This window comes from Gallus gallus, chromosome 3 (assembly GCF_016699485.2).
Source record: "Gallus gallus isolate bGalGal1 chromosome 3, bGalGal1.mat.broiler.GRCg7b, whole genome shotgun sequence".
NCBI lineage: Eukaryota > Metazoa > Chordata > Aves > Galliformes > Phasianidae > Gallus > Gallus gallus.
The window spans coordinates 25031899-25051655 of record NC_052534.1 but is presented as its reverse complement, the minus strand read 5'-3'; the positions used below and the strand labels follow the sequence as shown (position 1 = coordinate 25051655).

The 19757-nt window shown below is 39.8% G+C and overlaps 1 protein-coding gene and 2 long non-coding RNA genes across 14 annotated transcripts in view; 2 read left to right on the top strand and 1 right to left on the bottom strand.

The window, feature by feature from the left end:
* The window catches only part of LOC101750546, a 65251-nt gene extending 47485 nt beyond the window's left edge, over nt 1-17766 (bottom strand). For 3 of the 12 annotated variants that reach the window (XR_006938760.1, XR_001465759.4, XR_003074367.3), the window contains exons 1-3: nt 16959-17096; nt 13525-13643; nt 12130-12227 (exon numbers count right to left, since the gene is read on the bottom strand). This is a non-coding gene — a long non-coding RNA (circumsporozoite protein-like). Of the gene's footprint in view, nt 1-12129; nt 12228-13524; nt 13644-16101 lie in introns of all 12 variants that reach the window. The other 9 variants (XR_006938759.1, XR_006938756.1, XR_006938755.1 and 6 more) reach the window with 6 other exon arrangements.
* LOC121110335 lies at nt 250-12081 on the top strand. The gene is made up of 4 exons (XR_005858332.1): nt 250-407; nt 1324-1386; nt 9789-9975; nt 11329-12081. It is a non-coding gene; the product is annotated as an uncharacterized LOC121110335 (long non-coding RNA).
* The window catches only part of LRPPRC (leucine rich pentatricopeptide repeat containing), an 85905-nt gene continuing 83787 nt past the window's right edge, over nt 17640-19757 (top strand). Inside the window, exon 1 of the mRNA XM_001234902.7 lies at nt 17640-17757. Coding sequence (XP_001234903.4) covers nt 17666-17757 — 92 coding nt within the window. The 5' untranslated portion in view covers nt 17640-17665. The remainder of the gene's footprint in view (nt 17758-19757) is intronic.

Genomic DNA, 19757 nt, shown 5'->3' with positions numbered 1-19757 from the left:
ATACTTCTGAAGCATGTGACAGCAGGACAGCTCTGAGTGCAGCTCATCTCCTTAGGAAGCACTATTTCAGACTCTGTATGGTAAAGGTATAGGAGGAACATTGTATCCTTACTCAAGTTCATCACCAATGACACAGTCATAATTCTAAGACCATATTGAAAACTCATTTGCGCTGAATACTAATACAGGCTTGATAGCTAAAAACTGGTCGGAGTGGTTTCCAAAACAATGCATCTGCCAGCAAAAATCTTTGAAACAAATCCAGGCCTAACTGAGCAGCTTCTTCCCCTTTCTCACAAAAAGGGTCTCAATATGATCAGCTACACCTTTTCAGAAGAAAACATTCAAACTCTTTTGTTTTTTACAGACTTTGATCCAACGTCAGAATGGTAGTGATTTCAGTGGAGGTAAGCTCTTAAATAAGGCTAGGGCATTTAACTGCCTTTGAAGATAGGTGTTAGCTTTTGTGAAGGAACTTACTTGACAGTCTGAAGACTATAAGCCTGCTTTCATGTCAAAAATAGAATAAATGCACTTTTTTTTTTTTTTCCAACTACTCTGCCTTCTTGTCTTAATACTTCGTTGCAGGAATCACATTGAGCTTTACAATGACGCTACTTCCCATGCAATTTGGCTCTTCACCTCCACTAAAAGGTCTAGTACAGGTGCTTAAATTAAATCAGGGGACCTTGGTTATGATGTCTGTTGGACAGAAAAGAGACTAGTGAACAGTTCTCTAAATACTAATAATCACTACCAACTTATAACCAGATCCTGCTCAGATGTAGCTCCGTTGGAATAAATGGAGTTCTGCAAGCAGAACATTTGATCTGAGGACTGATTTCATCGATGATTCTGGAGTAGTCCAGATCAGCCTGCTGAGACATTCAATCCACCTGCAAAAAAAATGCTCTTACCCTGAAGAGACTTAGAGAACTCGCTTAACATTTCAATCTTCATTTAAAAATACACGTTCAAAAACTATATGTTAAAATGTGTCATTTTGATTGTAATGTATTGAGAATTGAATTGCCATTTTTCTTTAGGCATCCTTTAAGACTATCCTTATAGAAACACAAGACACCTCTCCCCACCAACATTCTGAAGCACCCTACATCTCCCTCATTATACTTCGATGATAAAATACTTCATGTCCTCTCCATTACTTTCATGCTTAATAGCGTCGCAATGAAAGAAATGACACCTTACAGAATTAGGACCCAGACTAGCATCCCTCGGAGGCTGAGTTTCAGATCATTATTTCTGCTGACACTGTGCAGCTGTTGCAGAGATTTTTTTTTTCATCTTATTTTTTTGCCACAGAAGTCTTTAGCGGGAAGAGGAAGGCACGGCTTGTTGGATCGCTGATGTAACAGCAGCTGACAGGTGGGTTTCAGGGAACTCTCTGGGGCCATGGCCTCTTTAGTGGTTTTACCACTCTAAACTCAATTACAGTGGAGTTTCACGCTCCACAGCAAACTCCAGTCCTTTTCTGATAAAAACTCTACAAAGTAAATAAGTCATGATGATGATATGGGTCTACCATTTAATATTCATTGAAGTACATATGTTTGAAAATTGGAAGCAGAGTTTAATCCATTTTCATATTTATATCAACATGAAGCTTTAAAAAGGATATCTTTCCTTTTCTCTGAGAATCCTGACAATTTCTGGTCTGACAAGATATATAAAGATGTAAAAAACTCACTTTGAATATAAGAAGACCCGCAGAGATTTAAAATACAAACCTCAAAGTATGTATCTTGAATCTATTCGCTTCTGTTTGATTTTCTGTTTGATTGAAGTGATATAAAATACTTCAAAGGATCCACAGTTTTTGATTCTGCTCATGGAATTTGTTCACAACATACTTTAATTGCAAAGTGGAGTATTGGTGTATCGTAACAGGTGAATAGATTTAATAAGGGACTTAAACATTTATGACTGATTTCTACTCTCATTTAGACTTGTTAGAAGTAACTTTTCTGTCTTTGATACATTTGAAGTTAAAGCAATCAGTAGAATTTGGCTGTATTGAGCTGTGACAGTTAAATCAAAACAGACAAAATGAGTAGTCTATATGAGAACTACAAATAAACCAAGAAAATAAACAAAACATCAGTTTCCACTTCAGAATTTCTAATTGAGAAAAAAAAAAAAAAAACCCTACATCCTCACATAGCATTAAGTTTAATGGTTATAATACCAAACAGTTTCCTGCCCTTTTTCATCTATTTCAAGAGAAATTAAAAGGCGGGTATAGCAAAATTTCCTGTCTTCACATTTTATTTCAGAACGCTAAAAGATAAATGAACCTGGTGAAAAAAGAGTTAACATAATGATGTCGTCCTTTATTTGACTGAATGTTTAAGCATGGTGCTACGGCTGATGGCACCTTGTTTAATAATGCAGTACATTGCTTCCTAAGGGGACAGGGCTTGATTTGAAAACTGAATATGGTGCACTCTAAATTCTCTTCCCTGAGGAAGGCTGACTAACTGATAAGTGCCATGAGCTAGCGCAGGGACTGATTCTGTCAAATCAAGCTCAAATGGAAGGCACAATGTAGACTCTTCTCAAGTCTTAGTGAAGTAATTTGAGCAGACGTTTGTGACATTAGACAGTGCATCAACTATGGAATGCTGTAAAAGTTCACTGTCTTACTACAAGGTGGTCTTTAGATGACAGGATAAAGAAATCAGTGCAAATTTGTTAATGTAACAACTTGGAAAAGCATGCTAAAAATGTCACTCTATTGGGATATGTGATAAAATGTATAGGGAAGTGACTGTCAGTTGGGTTTCTTTAATCCTTTATTAGAACTCCCGTAAAAGGGATAAACAGAGAGAAATGTAATAAACACAACATTTTTGTTAGTTGCTATCAATGACTTAGACTTTTGCTTTTCCTGAACTAAGAATATTCCAATAGACAGCTGAAGTCCTTGAACATCTTGTCGAAATGAGGACTGAAGAAAAAAAATTCTTTAAAGCCAGGAAGAAAATCATACAGGCAAAGAATCAGGCATGGGCTAATTTTCAATAAAACTACAAAAAAATAAAGGACTGGAAAATAATAGAAATATCTGAATAAATAGAATGGAAAATGGGAGAAAACTTGAATTTATCACTGGTCAATCATGCTTGTCTAATCTCCTGTTTTTCTTCAAGCAAATAATTGGTTTCTGATACTCCAAAATGGTGAAGAATATCTGCCCGAATCCCAATGAAATTTTGACAAATTGCTATCTGGGAAAATTGAAGATGAAATCAGTAAAGAAAAACAAGGTTGATAAGAAAATGATGAAAGAAGGCATAATAGCAAGCATTGTTGAAAATCAGCATTTCTGATTGGAGGGAGTTTACTAGCTGATGTCTTCCAGGTAAACCTTGAAAACAAACTCTGTTAAAAGTTCTGTGATTTCAACAGAGAAGTGAAATTGCACTGATGACAATGGTAGATAATGCTCAGATGAAAGATACAGCAATACAGAATCAGTGCATCTTGGAGAAAGACACAATAACCGGAATAAACTGGGAAGAAATTGTCTAGAACTCCAAATGCAAGATTACGTGTGTAGGAACTAACAATAAAATCTTTGCTTCAAATTAGAAATTCATCGGCTGGGTAAAGAGCAAGATTCTGGTGTAATAGATCAGAGTGAGGAGTGGCAATGTCAATCTGATGCCAGCAGGAGAAAGGCAAATGTTACCAAGCTGGTATCAAATGAGGTTTTTCTCTCAAAGAGCTGAAGGAGTTAAAAAATACTGCAGGGTCAGACTCTTAAAATGTGTTTTCCTTTAACTGGACCGGTGTCCTGATAATTTCTTCAATGCTACTTATATCAGGGCAAAATGTGATTGCTTCAGAAATGGAAATACTACTAATGAGATTAATTTTAGTTCATCTACAAAGCAATATAAGCTCCGTAATACTACTTTCATGAGTAGTATGCTCTAAGGTACAACTTACACAATCTAAGAAGTGTCCTCAGCCCAAAGTACTGCTAATATGTGTGTAAATGTATTAGTGATCTTGTATTCAGGAACCACTGGGTGAAATTTCAAAGGCATTCAGCACCAGTAGAACTTCACAATCAGTGATATCAATGGCATTAAATAAGTAGCTTGAAACAGGGATCCTCTGCCACCTTATGCTGCATAGATGGAGTAAAGATGCAAGCACTTCCATTGCAGGTGACACTGAGAAGTTTTGTAACAAACTCATCCTCAAGTTTTAATTCCTGAAATTACAAATCTTTATTGTGCAAAAATGTTTGCTTTTCACCACTCTGGGGACCACTTTTAATACATGCAGGAGTCAGGAAACCATACAATCTCTTATAAAGAGGATAGACCTACACTAAACCCAGCCTCTCTATCTACAGAACATATTGCCTTACTCCATGTGAATACAAATACACTGACAGGAGATGAGGGTGAGGGAGGGAGGGATGATCTATTAGCTGAGTCTAATTACCAAAGTTCTAATTCAGAGTACCTACAGAACTGATGGTCATGAATTGTAAGCTGCAACACAATGCTTTTATTAAACACAGCTAGTGAGTCATTTTCATTTTTAAAATATTTTGTCCATTTCAGTTAAGAGAAAGGATTTTCTAAACTCATATCTGGAAAATTTGGATTGGACATATCATTGAAACATAAAATGTCATCAGTTGTTTCAGAAAGTCATCCTAAAGTTACATTCGCATATGACTGTACAACACTGCAAAATCTAAGTGTCACAATATTTAATGTAGCACATTATACAAAACCACATTCTGATAATGTCCACAACATCCCTTTCCAGCCAACCTGAAGCGATTTTGCTTGATATCCTAAACATACTCATAGATTGTCACTCATCTTGCAGGGTAGAACTGAGTGGAGAAGCGACAACAGCATCATAAAGCTTTTTCCTCACACTTCCATCAATGTGATAGCGTAGAGTAGCCGAACACCAAGAGAAAACAGAAGCATCCCAAGTCAATGCCAGCGGCTATCCTTGAAGCATTTTGATTTAATAACTCTACATCTCAGCCTTCTTACTTTAAAAAATGTTGATAATATTCACACCAGCCAGCTGTTCTAATGCTAAATTTATTACTGTTTGTAAATGCTTTTAGAGCATCCAACCAAACAAATGATAGATACACAAAATAGAACACCTTGTAGCTATTTCTCTTGGACAGTTTCTGTTTAATTTATTTAAGAAGAATACTGACTATTCTCAGATAATTATTTTTAAAAACTTATGTTGACTATATATAAAATAGTTTTAAAAAAAAACACAGTATAATTTGAACTGCTTTGCTATTAGTCATTAAATTAGTATAATGTTCTCGGGTTTCTCTTTTTTTTCCAAATAATACTAAGTTGAGAATGTATCGGATACATCCAGCCTCTGTTATGATGTACATGCACTGAACGTGTACATTATGCACCTATTACGCAAGCACAGGCCCACTGTTATAGTTGCCTCTTATCTGCCAAATACTTTCAAAGTGTGTGTTTGCATACAGCCTCTCTCTTCAGGTTTAGACATTTAAAGTACTGTTAATTAGCACCTGCATTCTGCTTTTTATGGACACTTGCAATAGCCATCCACTGCTCATCATTTGCAGACTCCTACAGGCACAGCAGCAGAGCCAGCTGCCCCAAGGCAAACCCTTTACTCCTAAGCCCACACTCTGAGCTCTTCCTGCCACTACTTTCCCTTGCCAGAAGGCGGTACTCCTTGTGCTGGTCAACAACTCTTTTTAACTCAGAAACGACAAGAGTCTTCCGCAAAGAAAATTGATGACATCTTACACTCTGTGTTGATGCTGTGAAGTTACCCAAGGCAAGACCAGTAGTAATGAGTATCTACCTACAGTCAGTTCTACTTTCTGGCCACAGTTCTGAGCCCCTGCACACCTACATTTAACAAAACCAATAGAAAAAGACCTCCAGAGCCCCTAGGTAAACACATGTATAGGTTGCTCTTCTTTCCTGAAGACTGGTTTCTGACACTGGCAGCAAAAGTAGCCAGCAAGTGGAGACTGTCTCTGCTTGGAACTGGAAAGCAGTCCTCTGCAGGTATCTTATTTGAAAAGGAGAAACCTTATTTGAGGGAGAAACCAATAGGGAATCAGAAGAAAACTAAGAAGAAATAACAGATTTCTTATTCTCTAGTCCTACATATTTTCGCAGTGCAGCCAGGCAATGACATCTGTGAAACCTTACGAACTAGCCTCAGGTGCTATTGACTTGGCACCCTACTGCTTAGTTTTCTCTAAGACTGAATGTAAGGCTTAAAGATAGCAACGTTTGCCAAAACGTTTGGCTTTTTAGCTTTGCTCAACCATCTTAACATTTGTACCTCTTTTCTTCCTCTGTCCTATCCTATGACTAGATTACTTTTCTCCTTGTTGTAGGAGCTGGAGAGAATACAGCAGATCACTCTGAAAGAGAAGCGGGAGTATTTATGACATTCCTACCAGTGAAAGCAAGCAGCAATTGACCAAACACGCTGTACATCTACAGTCAGCTGTAACATGCTGGGTGAAGGGGTCGGCCCTTGATCTCTCTCTGCTGCCTTACTGCATTTCCCACATGCATTAACTTTGTTGACAGATTCCATCCCTCACATCAGCTAGGACTGTCATCTCATCCCTCAGGCTACTTTCCGGACTACTTCAATCAATTTTTTGTTTTATTTTTATTTCTGAATGCCACATTATCACTGTGGCCAGACTTTTTGTACATGTAATTGAGTCTTCCTATAAACCTAAGTCATAGCACCTCATTTTAAAAAGTAAATAAATACAAAAAACTAGACAGTGTAAACCAAATGAAACCATCCAAAATCCTCCAGCTTTACTGTTGATCACATTTAGCATATATACATTATATCTCACTCTTCCCAATTTTCACCCCTATCCAGTTGCTCTGAATGATTTTCAACCTTGATGCCAAATATCACAAGAAGAATAAGTCAGGTAGCAACTGGTTTCAGCCAAAGTCTACAGCGATTCTTACTGGCACCGTGAAGCTTACTTTAATTCACAAGGGGCTTAAGAAGCACTGAGTTGGCAGAGATTGTTGTGGCAGAAGCAACTGGAAAATGTCCTGAGATTGAAACACAGACATATTAACATCACCCTTGTGAACGCTAATGACTTGCACTTTAAAATGCCAGAGGCTCATACTGCCAGCTAAAACAAAGAAAAAACACATTTTTAGTCTCCAAAGACTTTAGATCTTTCCAAACTCTGAGGGCAAATTCAGCCATAATGTATTTTTGCAGTAGAGCAGGGCAGCTCATGCATGCCACTGGGGGAATCATTGCCTGGAGTTGCTGTAGGCAGTGTAGTCGGTATAGCTAAATAAAACAGCAGCTGAAAGCCTTTGAGAGGTTAAACCAGTAATGAAGCATTCTATAATGCAATGCAATCAAACCTAAACAGTTTGAAGGCATATCTTACTGATGATCACAATCCTTGTCTTTCTCATTGAAATGTATTTGAGGAAGAAAACCACCAAACAAAAGGACTTCTGCAAGAACTTTACGATTTAAATTGACATGTAATTAGAAAAATATTTTAATATTTTGATGAAGTAACAGTGTCCTACATAGACATTTCCAGATGGAGAATTCTTTTAAGAGCTTAGCAGTAATGGCAGATTGGAAACTTTCTGAAACTGTAAATGTTTAAAGAGCTCTCTTCAAAGAAGCAAAAAGGTAGCAGGAAAGGAAGAAAAACAGATGCTGAGGATGAAAAAGGTCAGGAAAAGACTTAAAAGAAAATATTTGGTATATTTATGGTTAATATATCTAGTATATCACTGGAACTTTTAGAGAGATAGAAAGTATATATGTGAGTTCTAGTGGGAAAACAAGTGTTGAATAGGAAAAATACAGAGGCGAAATTAACCCTCACTGTAAATCTAATGACAAACCAAGTCCATGAAACTTCAAGTGGACTGGGAAAAACTAGTATTTCCTTCTTTTTTTGACTCTTTTTAATATGCAAAAGAAAAAAGTTCTACATTTTGTTTTCATTAAAAATGCAAACCATGTGTACTTATCTTCATAGATTCCATGGATGGCTAAACAACTGGCAGAGTAAGATTTGTGTGCTATATGGATTGCATTAAACCTGAGTAACTGAGAAAGTAATTTATACCTTGCCTAACTGAACATACATTTTCATCTTAAGCTAACTCATGTTTTAAGAGTTTTCTTAGGGATCTAATCCCACCTCAAAATATTAAACAATGCCTTCTATAAATTCTATGATGAAACAAAAGGGCCAAAATAAAAAGGGCTTTTAGTTCCAAATTACATTTAAAAAAAAGATAAAGAAGAAAAAGTTCTTACAGTCTTCCTTGTATCAAATATTCATAGTATCTGTAAAACATCTGAGTGAAAACTACTCAATAAACTTTTGGGTGTGTGCCCCAAAAACACGTAGGCACATCACTCTCCTCACATGTATCTCAGTCAAAGTAAGCCTTAGGCACAGTTAAACTTGTGGCTGGACCAGTCAACAGAGTGGCCAAGAAGATGAAAGGAAAATATGAAATTTTGAGGTTTATAAGCAGAAGTTAAAACAGAAGCAAAACTCAAACAACTTCCTACCAAAATGAGAAAATGGAGTGTAGTTCAGGAATAAAAAAAGTAGCAGATGCACAAGGCTGAAAACAGACAAAAGGAAATAATTCTGATAGCTAACACTGGGGTGGAAAAAGTAAGGGACTGACTTGCAAGACCCCTGACACAGGAGACAAGCTGCATTCCTTTTTTTGACCTGTCTTGCAATAGGCATAAAAACATCCTACTGAAGTCCTAATACATTCTAAATAATTCTCTCTGTATACTCTAAATTCAGATTTGAAAGAGTTGGAGACGGTCTTCTAAGTAAAGAGCTCACATTCCATTTGTTCTTGTAAAATTATTCTCTGTATACTTGAGCTTGAATTTTTGTAAATTTTTTTTTTTGTAAAAGATGGAGAAGATGGATAGTCTTGATTAAATAATGAGTGTTACCTGCTAATGAATCTGAATGAAAGCACTCACTTTTAATATGGCTGTAATTCTAGTTGGTATTAAAGTAAGGGTGAAAAAAGTTATTCAAGACTCAAACACAACCTGGCAGAAAAATTTACAGTAGTACCGAATGGGAGCAAATGATGCAATACAAGCAAATACAAACAGTACTGAGCTGACTCACATAGTCTTCATACACCTCAGAATGGTATTGATGAAGCTCTACAACGAACAGAAGCAACTCTGGGCAACAACTGTGCAGAACTCTGTGTGCTTAACATCACTTCAGAACAGAGAATGTGAATTAGAAGCACCATATGTATGACAGACTAAATATTTGCGAAGTTCTACTTACTCTATATGTTTTCACGCCCAGTTTAAGCTAAATATATTTAGAGTGATTCTTATTCTGATGTTACAGGCACCCAGGGAACTGCTGGCCAACAGTCAACTTCTCCTCTCCACTTCCCTTCCTGCTCCCTTGCTAAGAGATGGGAGGATATCCTACATGGCCTGACTGTGGCTAGAGAACCATAAACCAGTGGAACCCATCAGCAGGATTAGGAATAATTTTAGTGTTGGTCTACAAGAATTCACTCTTAAATAAGGACTAATATCTCACTAGATCGCATATTAAATACTGACTTTAATACATAATTGTAGTTCCATGAGCACTTTAAATGGGAAAAAATAGCATCATTGCACAAACAAGGTACTAGTCATCATTAATCTCTTCGTTTCTTATTTCTGCATAGGCTCACTCCTTTTCATCACCTTGTGTTGGCACAAACACGTGTGGCTGTGCAGTGTACAGGACTGAGGGATGATCTGGCTTAAAACTAACGCATATTGATACACCCATCTGGTTCCCTAAGCTGCTATGTAAACATACGTGCTAGAGCAAGAGGATGGTGTGGATGAGGACTCAGAGGCAATGTACAGGTAGAGGAAAATATTTTCAATACATCCTTCTTGCTACTTACCCCAGAAATTTTCTCTGCTTTTTTATTGCTATTCTCTAGCAATAAACTGATCACCTCACAGACACCGAACTGTTCACACAATAGCCTCACAATTTACTAGACATCCCCTTGTCCAAAATAGATCAGCAACTTCTCACTGTGTGAAGATCATGCTAAGCTTATTTATTAAAATTCCTTTCACCTTTCACACATTCCACTGGCTGAAGCACTGCTCTTGACTTTCTATAATGATTTTCTGAGACTACCCAGTAAAACTGAAGGCTAATGCTCATAAAACAACCAGCATAGCCATTAGGTTGTACAAACAACCTGAAAGCATTTTGGCTGGAAAGCAGGAAGTGTCTTTATTCTGATGTACAGTTAAATATAATCAAATACTTTTTTAGATCTGCATTTAAACCTGACAGTTGTGTTGCTAAATAGACAGTAGTGAATACACTTGTCTTGGGTGTGGTTTTAGGGTTTTTTTTTGTTTGTTTCTTTTGCAAATGGTGACTACAGAGTACCAGCCTAACAGTAAGGCACTGCACCAGGTGTTGGCCACTGTCAATAGTTGTCCTAAACAACTGAATGTTATACAGTGCCTAACCCTCACATAGGACTCGAGGCAACATAAGATGATTTTTACCAAAGCCACAAAACTAGCCCACTGGATATCCAGAGATACATCTGGTCTCTTGGATTGAAGAGAAATTTTCCAGAGACCTGGAGCCAGAGGCTCCTTCACATAAAGTGAAGGAAGAATCCTTCAGTCTCAGTTTGTCCTTCAACTTTACAAACTTAGCCACACCATTTAAGAACTGGTTATTTTCATTTTGTTTTGCTTTTCCTTGCTTACATTTATTTAGTTCAAATATTATAAGTATGCGGGAAGAAATGCTTACTGCAAAAGACACAATACCCTCCTCCTTCTGAAAAGAAGCAACTTCTATCCGTACATTCCGAAGCAGAACAACAGTAAAGAAACAAAACAGATTAGGAAAAAGTTCTTCTCTCAATTTTATTTAAAATCAGATTCAGTGAAGCATGAAATTCTTGTTCAGGTCATTGATATAATAAAATAATCAAGGAGTGTTTCATGTCTCCATTGGAGCATATATTTGCCAACGGTAAGCAGAGGATTTTGCTAAGTGAACCCATATTTCTAGTAATTCTTTCCACACAGCTAAAAATACCACCTCTTTTGCATATTTTTGGTTAGCCACACAAGTTTAAAGAAATACACAGATACTTTCATGCCACGAGAAATAAATTATTAGACAAAATACGGAAAACTAAAAGGGATTTTTTCCCCTCCTTTTTTTCTTTGCAGAGATCACTTGTGATGCACATCGGATGCCCCAATACATTTGAATGCTATTTTATCTTGATTTATGCAGGCATATCTACCCTATGGGAAATACTTGCATTTGTCCAGCCTTAACACATTTCAGCTATGGGAAAATATCAGCAACTCAACTCCTGAGCTCCTGTTGCTGAAACAAGTTATTTTCCCCAGTTAAATGATACCCACTCCAGTCATCCTAATTTTTATTTTTATTTAAAAAAAAAATCAAATCTGCTTGATATATTCTGCAACATTAAATGACAAACATGCAAAAGGCCACCACTTACTCCTACTTGCAGTAAATGCATCTGCTTTGTTAAACTCAGCCACTGTGAACTTCAGGAGAAAAAGTTTTGAAAACAAAGACAGAAGAAAAAGAAATACAAATCCTCCTCTAAACCAAAAAATACCAAAGTTTCCACTAAACCACTAAATACCAAAAAATCCTCCTCTTTGAAGAGAATATCCAGCAAGCTGTCCAACATGTAAAAATCTTCTGCATGGCTGACACTTGAGTTCCAAACTTTGTTTTGTAACACAACCACTACTTATGCTTAAAAAATGTTAAAAAAAAAAAAAAAAGATTGCTTCTGCCTTGCCTTCAAAACGGAGATGTAATCCTTCAGCTAGAGCACAGCAGTATCAACACATGATTATCATTTGAGTTAACCATTGGGGCAGGGATGTTCAGTGGGGATGATGGAAAAGTTAGCAAGGAAATAAAATTATCTCAAAGCATATCAGCTGCCAAAAGAATTAAGAATTTTTTTTTCATCAGTGGCTAACCTGTTTTAAGAGATTCTTGTGCTCTGCCCTTCCAAACGCTTGTTTGCATTTCTCACGATAATTCTGTCTTCTCAACAATTTGATTTTGTGGCCTTAGTCTGAGAGAAGAGAAACAAACCAAAATATGGGAGCTTTTAACACAATGAAAGCTACTTTGGTTATTGTCCATAAAGGCAACAATTGAGCTGCTATTTTAGATGCCCGTGTTACACTAGAATGATGTGAAGGAAACAAAGCCTTTTTTCTTTTTTTAGACAAATAAGCAGCATAAGTGTACCACGTCTGTCCTTGGCATATATACCAGTGAGGTAGATATGCATGAGGCATACATGTACAGTGTGCTTATGCCAATGGATTTAGCACTATTTTGAATGTTTGTGGACTAGGTTTTGCAGGCTATAAGTGGCCTTCAGATTATCCATTTTAGATCATATATGACTAAGTGCCCAACGACTAAAAATATATATATATATATATAATAATAATTGAGTAGCCATTAAAGACAAATCCAAACATCTGCTAAGAAAATCTCAAACCAAAGCAGGAACTTAGACTTCAGATGCTTGCACTAGATCAGTCTTACATCCAGAAACCTAACTTTTTTTCATTGTTTGGGATAGTAAGACATTTGGCATGAAGTATCTGCCAGCACGCCCCCTGATATTCAAACACAGCAATAGGATTCATACATAAAGCAAATGCTCTAAGCGTATGAATCATGTTTTATTATATTTCCTAGTTCAGCTAGCAATTTACATGATCTCTGAATCACTCCATACCTGTTTCTAACAAAAACATAAAGTATGCATTAAAATCTGAAGATGATTTATGCCTTACAGGAACTACAAGCAGCTGAAATAGTTGTACCATTCCTAAAACATCTTACCACTTACCACTCCAGCACCCAAAATAGCCAAATTCTGGGACATGATATTCATTGCAGTATGCCATGCCCACAGTTCAACATGCAAAACAAAGGCAACAGTAGAAGAAACAACGTGATGCAAGTGCATCTGTATCTTAATTCTTACTTTGTTTTCTTATTTAAAAGCAAAAGAGAAATGCTGAAGGACTACTAATTGAAGATAGGATTGTTTGCATTTTTCAGTAACATAACAATATGCAAATCCCTCAACTGTGATTCACTACAGCTCTAAATATACCTTCTGACAAAACCAGCTACCTCAACTTCTCTTTTTATGCAGCTTATAGAAAAATCTCAGATGTGACCCAGTTATGTCACAACCATTTTCAAATTGTGATCCTTGAAAACTAACTGTATAAAAAAAGTACCCTCTTACTCATCAGATCTACTCCCCGTAGATAGCTAGGATAAGATCTGCTGACTTGGTTACAAAGATAAAGGCTCTACTACTTATTAAATTTTCTACTAACCTTGCAAAACTAACACAGCTGAGAAGATGAGTGAGCTGAATTCCTTTGCATCTTCAGAGGAAACAATTATTTTACAGCACAGAACAACTCCAAAAGTCCTGAGAACATCATTGGAGACACTGAGTGTGATCAAACAAAAGCAAAATGAACAAGAAATCAAAACAAACCATTTTTGCGTGCAGAAACATTTTAACAGGTACATCGAATAAGCAGTGAGTTTTGCTTCTTTGTTAGAGATTAAGTCACCACAGGCCACTGGAATGGAATTAGTTTACATAGCAGCCAAACACGCTTTACGCACACATCAACAGAACCCTCAAGCAGCAATTTGCCACTTAATACTGCATATTATCCATCCTTCTCCATGTCATGGATTTGTCTTCTTATTTGCCATTTTAACAGGAAACTAAGACATCAGCCTACATTTCCTAACACTCAGTTCTTTGATTTTTTCCTTACTACCTAGATCCTCTTTGAATACCTCATCTTGATTTCATCATTACACCAGACTCAGAACAAAGCAAAATATCAGGCCATATTACTGTATTGTCAGTAATATGCATTCAGGCTTCAATAAATCATGAAACTGGCTAAAATGTAAGCGATCCTACAGCATGGATAAGGTGAGCTTTTTTGTTGGGGGAGAGTGAGGAAACAGATGACAATTGAGAGACCAACAGCAACAGGCATTCCAGCAATAAAACTTCATCTCACAAGTGAGCTAGTCTCATTTTCTCTTCTTAGACTGAAGTTGAAATGAAACACTGAAAGCATACAAAAAACTCAGCAATCATGAATTTAGACTTAAGTTTTCCTAATATTGATACCAGCAAAGCAGATAGATGTCTCACCATCTACTCAGTTCTGTGGCCTACCTTCCCCCCAAATCTCCCAAATTATTATCTGTATGGCAAATCTTACTGATGGCCTATTTACCAATACACATGCAGCCATCACAAAAACATTTGAAACTAAGTGGCCTCTACCTGTTGAACAACACAAGCCATGTACCACATTGAATTGTGACCTTGGTGGTAGGATGGATGTTCCTATCTCACTGGTTTTGGCTGAACAGAGACGACTTTAATGCAGGTCACGTTAAACTAGGAAGTAACAGGACAGGCAAAAGCATCAGGTTAGCAGCAGGAGCCTCACATCTACCATCACCATCATGGCAGATTCGCCTGCTTCGTCAGTCAGCTCAAACCAGGAGAGGGCACCTCTGAGACTCTCGAGGGAAACGCCGGAATAACCCTACTGCACTGCCTGCAGAGATCGGTCCCTTTTTCCAAGGGTTAGCTTCTCATAACACTCTTAATATGATAAAAGCAATCAGCTGTGATCCTTGTTATCTTTGTACCCTCTGACATGCAGCAGCCTCATCCAAACTGCCTAAAGGCAACAGTCCTAGGCCAGCATTGCTTCTCCTCGCTTCACATTGCAGTTACGCAAACACCACGCTAGAGCTGCTATGAGTCCTTTTACGTTTCTTCTGACATCTCAAAGGCATTTTGACAGAACTTGAATCATTCACTTCAGAGAGTTTTAGTGGTCAGGGTCTGGAGATGCATTTATAGCGCATATTAATCTTAGTCTTTTTAGATATTCAAAAGTCTCTTGTTGAATAAGCTATTTTTTAAAAAAGCTACTTCTAAATATGGACTTCTATTTGAATGAAGGAAGAATGAGTGAGAAGAGCTCTAATTACCACATGATATTGTCACTCTTGCTTTGGAAATTCCTTATCGTGCTTCAAATAAGTATTAAGCCTTTATGATTAAACCACCTATGGAAGGAGGAAAAGCTGTCTCACCATCTCCTGCAGGCATGCTGCTTTCATCCACTACCTTCAGTAACAGTAACCATTCTGCAGCCCTTGGCAGGCTTTGGCCAAAACCCTTACTTTTAAATCCTCCTACTCTCCCACCTCAGCATGGCCATCTCCTGAAACTTTGTTAGAAACAGGAATTCAATAGCAGACACAGCTCTGGAGTCCATGAGCATACCCTGGCACTGCTTAATTATTATCCCTGTGGAGAACATTCTTGCATTATCAATGATGAGAATAAATTCCCCAGGAAGAATGAATCAGGACAAAAATCACAGAAGGTGGTGGCTGTTGAGGGGGGAAGGACAGCAGTAAAGGACTCTCCCACGCTCTAAAAGTTATGACTGAATTTACTTTCTCTTTGTCAAATCTTCACTGATGTGATGCAGACCCTCACACCCATTAAATAAACTTCAGCTAACATGAATTCTTAAGTCTGATACTCCAGATATAACAGGTTTTAAAATTGATTCCTTGGGACTTCCTGTCCTTTTCACACCAAGGTATTCCTCCCTCCTGCAGCAGAATCTCGTCTATCTCTCTCAGCAGAGGCAAGCCAACTCTGCCCTAAGTGGCCTGCCACTGCCACCACCGTTGCACACTTCCTATATTTTCCAACTGTCCCTTTCTTATTTTGTCCTTGGAGGAACTCCCGGTCAGAACCAGCCTGGCTGATCTCTTTCAAAACACAACTTAACACTGTTCTTTACTGATTCAGTTGCAGTGAAGTCTCTGCAACAGGAACTTACCAATTATTAAGACGGTCAGTGTCCACTCAGTATTTTTCTGCTATCTAGTTGCTTCATCTTTTCCAGCTCTTACTGTAAGCACTGTAGACATCCCTGTACTGCCTTTGGAGCAAGATCCCAAACAAGTGGGGCTCTACTCGTAATCAAGCTTCGTGAGCAGACCCCTAAGTCAGCCTAAGAGTTAGCATGTTACGTTTGAATTTTGATTCAAAACTTCATCTTTCAGTCTCTTAGTAAGCTTAACTCCACATTCTACAAAATATAATTAATATTGCACTGAAGCAAAGCCTATTGTAATTACCGACATTACAAACATTGCCTTATCAGCTCCAATCCATACCTCAAAGCTTAACTTCACTCAACACAGTGAAACCAGCCCCTCTGCACCTGGGTGAGGCGGTGAGTCCTACCATGCAAAGCCTGATAGCAAGCAGCTGACTGTAATTGACTTGATAAAAATCAATCTGTTCTGATGAATGATCTTCCCCCTGGAGTAACTATTTGAAATCCACAGCAAAAGATTGCATGCTTTGGTTTTTTTTTTTTTTTTGGTTTTTTTTTTGTTTTGTTTTGTTTTGCTCTTTTTCTGAATGAAAACAAGCACTTCTAAGAACTCATCCAATTCAGTGTTTAATCATTAAGTTTTACAGAGTAGCTTTGACGTACAGATTAAGATGAACCTTAGCAGTGCAAACAAGCTCAGGCAGGGAATTTTGTGCCCTCTGCCTAACTTTTTCCCCCCCAAACGGAGGAAAACAGGGCGACACAACAACATTTCAAAGCCTTTTATCTTGCATTCTGGTTAAAAATCCAGACCACGCCTGCCCCCACGGTAGCAGGGTAGAAAGGAAGCTTACGATGAACAAGCGCAGGCTGAGGGATCTCTTTTGTATTCTCCCGCCACCCGCCGCGTCACACCTGAGGCGCGGGCAGGTGGACCCGGCCGAGTCCCGCCCCACATCAGCAGGGCCGGCGGGACCGCCCCCGACGCACGCGCACACTAACTGCCCTCCCCGCCGACTCCCACACGCCGCCACAGGGGTGACCCCTGCAGCCAACATGGCTACTCGCACCACCCCCACACTCTGCCCACGTGACTTCCTCCTGCCGGAGGGGGCGGGCGCTCCCCATGCCGCCGGGTCCTCTGGTGTCCGACCGTTGCCTGTCGCGGAGTTGCACGCAGGGCCCGCGGGAGCCCCTTCTCCCTTTTGCACCTCCCCTCCTGTCCCGAAACGCAACGAGGTGTCGTCCCCAGAGCCGCTCTTTTTCCCCCTCCAGCTCTCTGCGGCAAGAGCAACTTCGGGTTCGCTGCCGCTCGGCCCAACCCAATGCAGGGTCGGCGGAATGTTCCATCCGTAACAAACTGAGGGGGGGGTGAAGCGGAAAGCCCGCGCACGCCTCAGCGGCCCCATTCCGAGAGTGGGGTCGACACTCCCCTCCTTGCGAGAAATGGTTTCTTCCGCTTCCCGTCGTTAGCGGAGCGCCGGATTCTGGTCGCCCTGGTTGCGCATGCGCGGCGGCGCACGCCTCACGTGTTCCTCTGTTAGCGGCGCGCGCGGTGGGGATGGCGGCCTTGCTGAGTTCTGCCGGCCGCCTGCGGTCCCTTTGCGTGCGTCTCCGGCCCCTGCTGCTCCCGCCCGCACCCGCCGCCGCCAGGTGAGGGACCGCCCCGGCGCTGCGCTATGCCGGCGGCACGCTGAGGCCTGCGGGCGGCGGGCTGGGGGCAAAGGGCGCGCGGAGATGCTGTGCTGCGGGCCTGCGGCTCGGGGGAGGAAGAGGGGGCGGGAAACGGCCCCACAGCTCTTCTCAGTGCCCCGTGGCATGGCGCGGGGGACCTCGGCTCTCTGTGGGAGAGTACCGCGCGGGCAACGTGTGAAGTCCCAGGTTTATTTACAAGCAGTGATTTTTGCATCTGTGAGAAACGGGCTGCCCCAGAGCTGTGGTGGCCCGTCCTTGGGGGCGCTTAAGGCCAGGTTTGGATGGGCCCTGGGCAGGTTTGGAGGGGGAACAGCCCTGACCGCAGCACAGGGTAGGACTGGGTGGGCCTTGAGGCCCCTTCTAGCCCAAACCGTTTGGTGGTTCCATGATACTGACAAGAACAGCGTTCTACATTCTGTTTTTTGGTTGCCCTAGTGGCTGTTGTAACCATCCTTAGCTACTTTGGATAAGGAAAAAGCACTTTCTGTAGCTGATACATTCATAGGTTTAGTAGTGTTTTTCATACTTCATAGCACAGGTGTACTGTTACAACCATGTGAGCGCATCTGCAGGCTTTTCTTAAGTTAGAGGTTACTTCAATGTCAACAGGTCCTGAAAGTGTCAGTGGGAGTGAGCTCTGTTCATGGCTCCCGAGCTCCATGGGGTTGTATTCTTGGTTTCCAGTCTGTAAGACAGGAAGGAGTGGTTGGTGATGCCTAATGACTCGTTGCAATAATAACTGTAGTTATTGTAAATCATTTTTAAAAGTAAATGTGTAATGAAATAGAAGTTTAAATCAGTTTTCTCCATGGATGTGAATGCTTCCTGTATTTCTCGCAGTGTTTAGAAAAGCTGGTAAAGATCCAGAGCAGGTAGGTAGGAGAGGGACAGGATGTTCCCCATCGTCCCTTTGCAGATCATTCAAAGGTCAGGTAGCATCCCTGTGACCTGTGGAGTGAAGGGGTATAGGCAGCTTGGCACAGCAAGATTTGCTTGTTGCAAGTGGAGATGTCTTCAGCAGCTCACTCTGCAGCAGAAATGTGGATGGGAGCATGGCATCAGTGTTTGAAAAAAAAGTCAGTGTGTAGATCTAGTCAGTGACTGAGCTCAGTGCTAGCTTTTCCTAAATGTGCAAATTGTGCAGCAGACAGTTTTGGCATAAAGTCTGAAAGTGGAAAGGCTTCAGACGCGCACAGTGAGTTTTTTGAGTACACGTAGCAGCGGTACAAGGCAGTCCTCCTGCCTTGTCTTGTCAATATCTTCCTACTGCTATGGTGATCCCTCTTAGTCAATTCTACTTAGTACCAGCTAGAAATTTTTGCTTCTCCAGATGGATAACTGTTCAGTGTAGGACTGGTGAGTTCCACAGCAGCAAAGAAGGGAATAGAAACATAGGGAAAGGACTAGGGAACTGGGCAGGCATGTGCTGAGAGACTGGCAGTAGTATCACTGAGTTACTGAGTGGCAAATAATGCATAAACTTTTGCAGTTGTGCTAATTCAGCTCATTTTTGTTTTTCTCATCTGGAAGCTAATTTCTTAGATAGCTTGTTGCAAGAAGGTAATGATCGTGGACATACAGGTACCACTTTTTTCACAAATTATACTCCTGTGTATCTCCTGTAATACATGGAGTCACTTGCAGGATGGCTTAGTGAAATTGTTGAAAACTCTTTATTTTTCATGTTTTAGTTTCTACTTGTTTAGTCTCAAGATGTTACCTTAGAAGTGAAATGCAGCCCTCTACAGTAAATTCCATGAAGTCTTGATGAAACCTTGGTTTTGAGGCATAGGGTAACTGTTATAAGAGTGAATAAATAGCAAGGAGTAATCCAGTATTTACGAAAGAAACTGAGTAAATGACAGACTATGTTTGCTTTATCACTGAACATAATTTTAAGTTAGTTCACATGCAGGTTTGAGGCTTCTGTTACAGTAGTGATTATAGAAAAGTTGCAG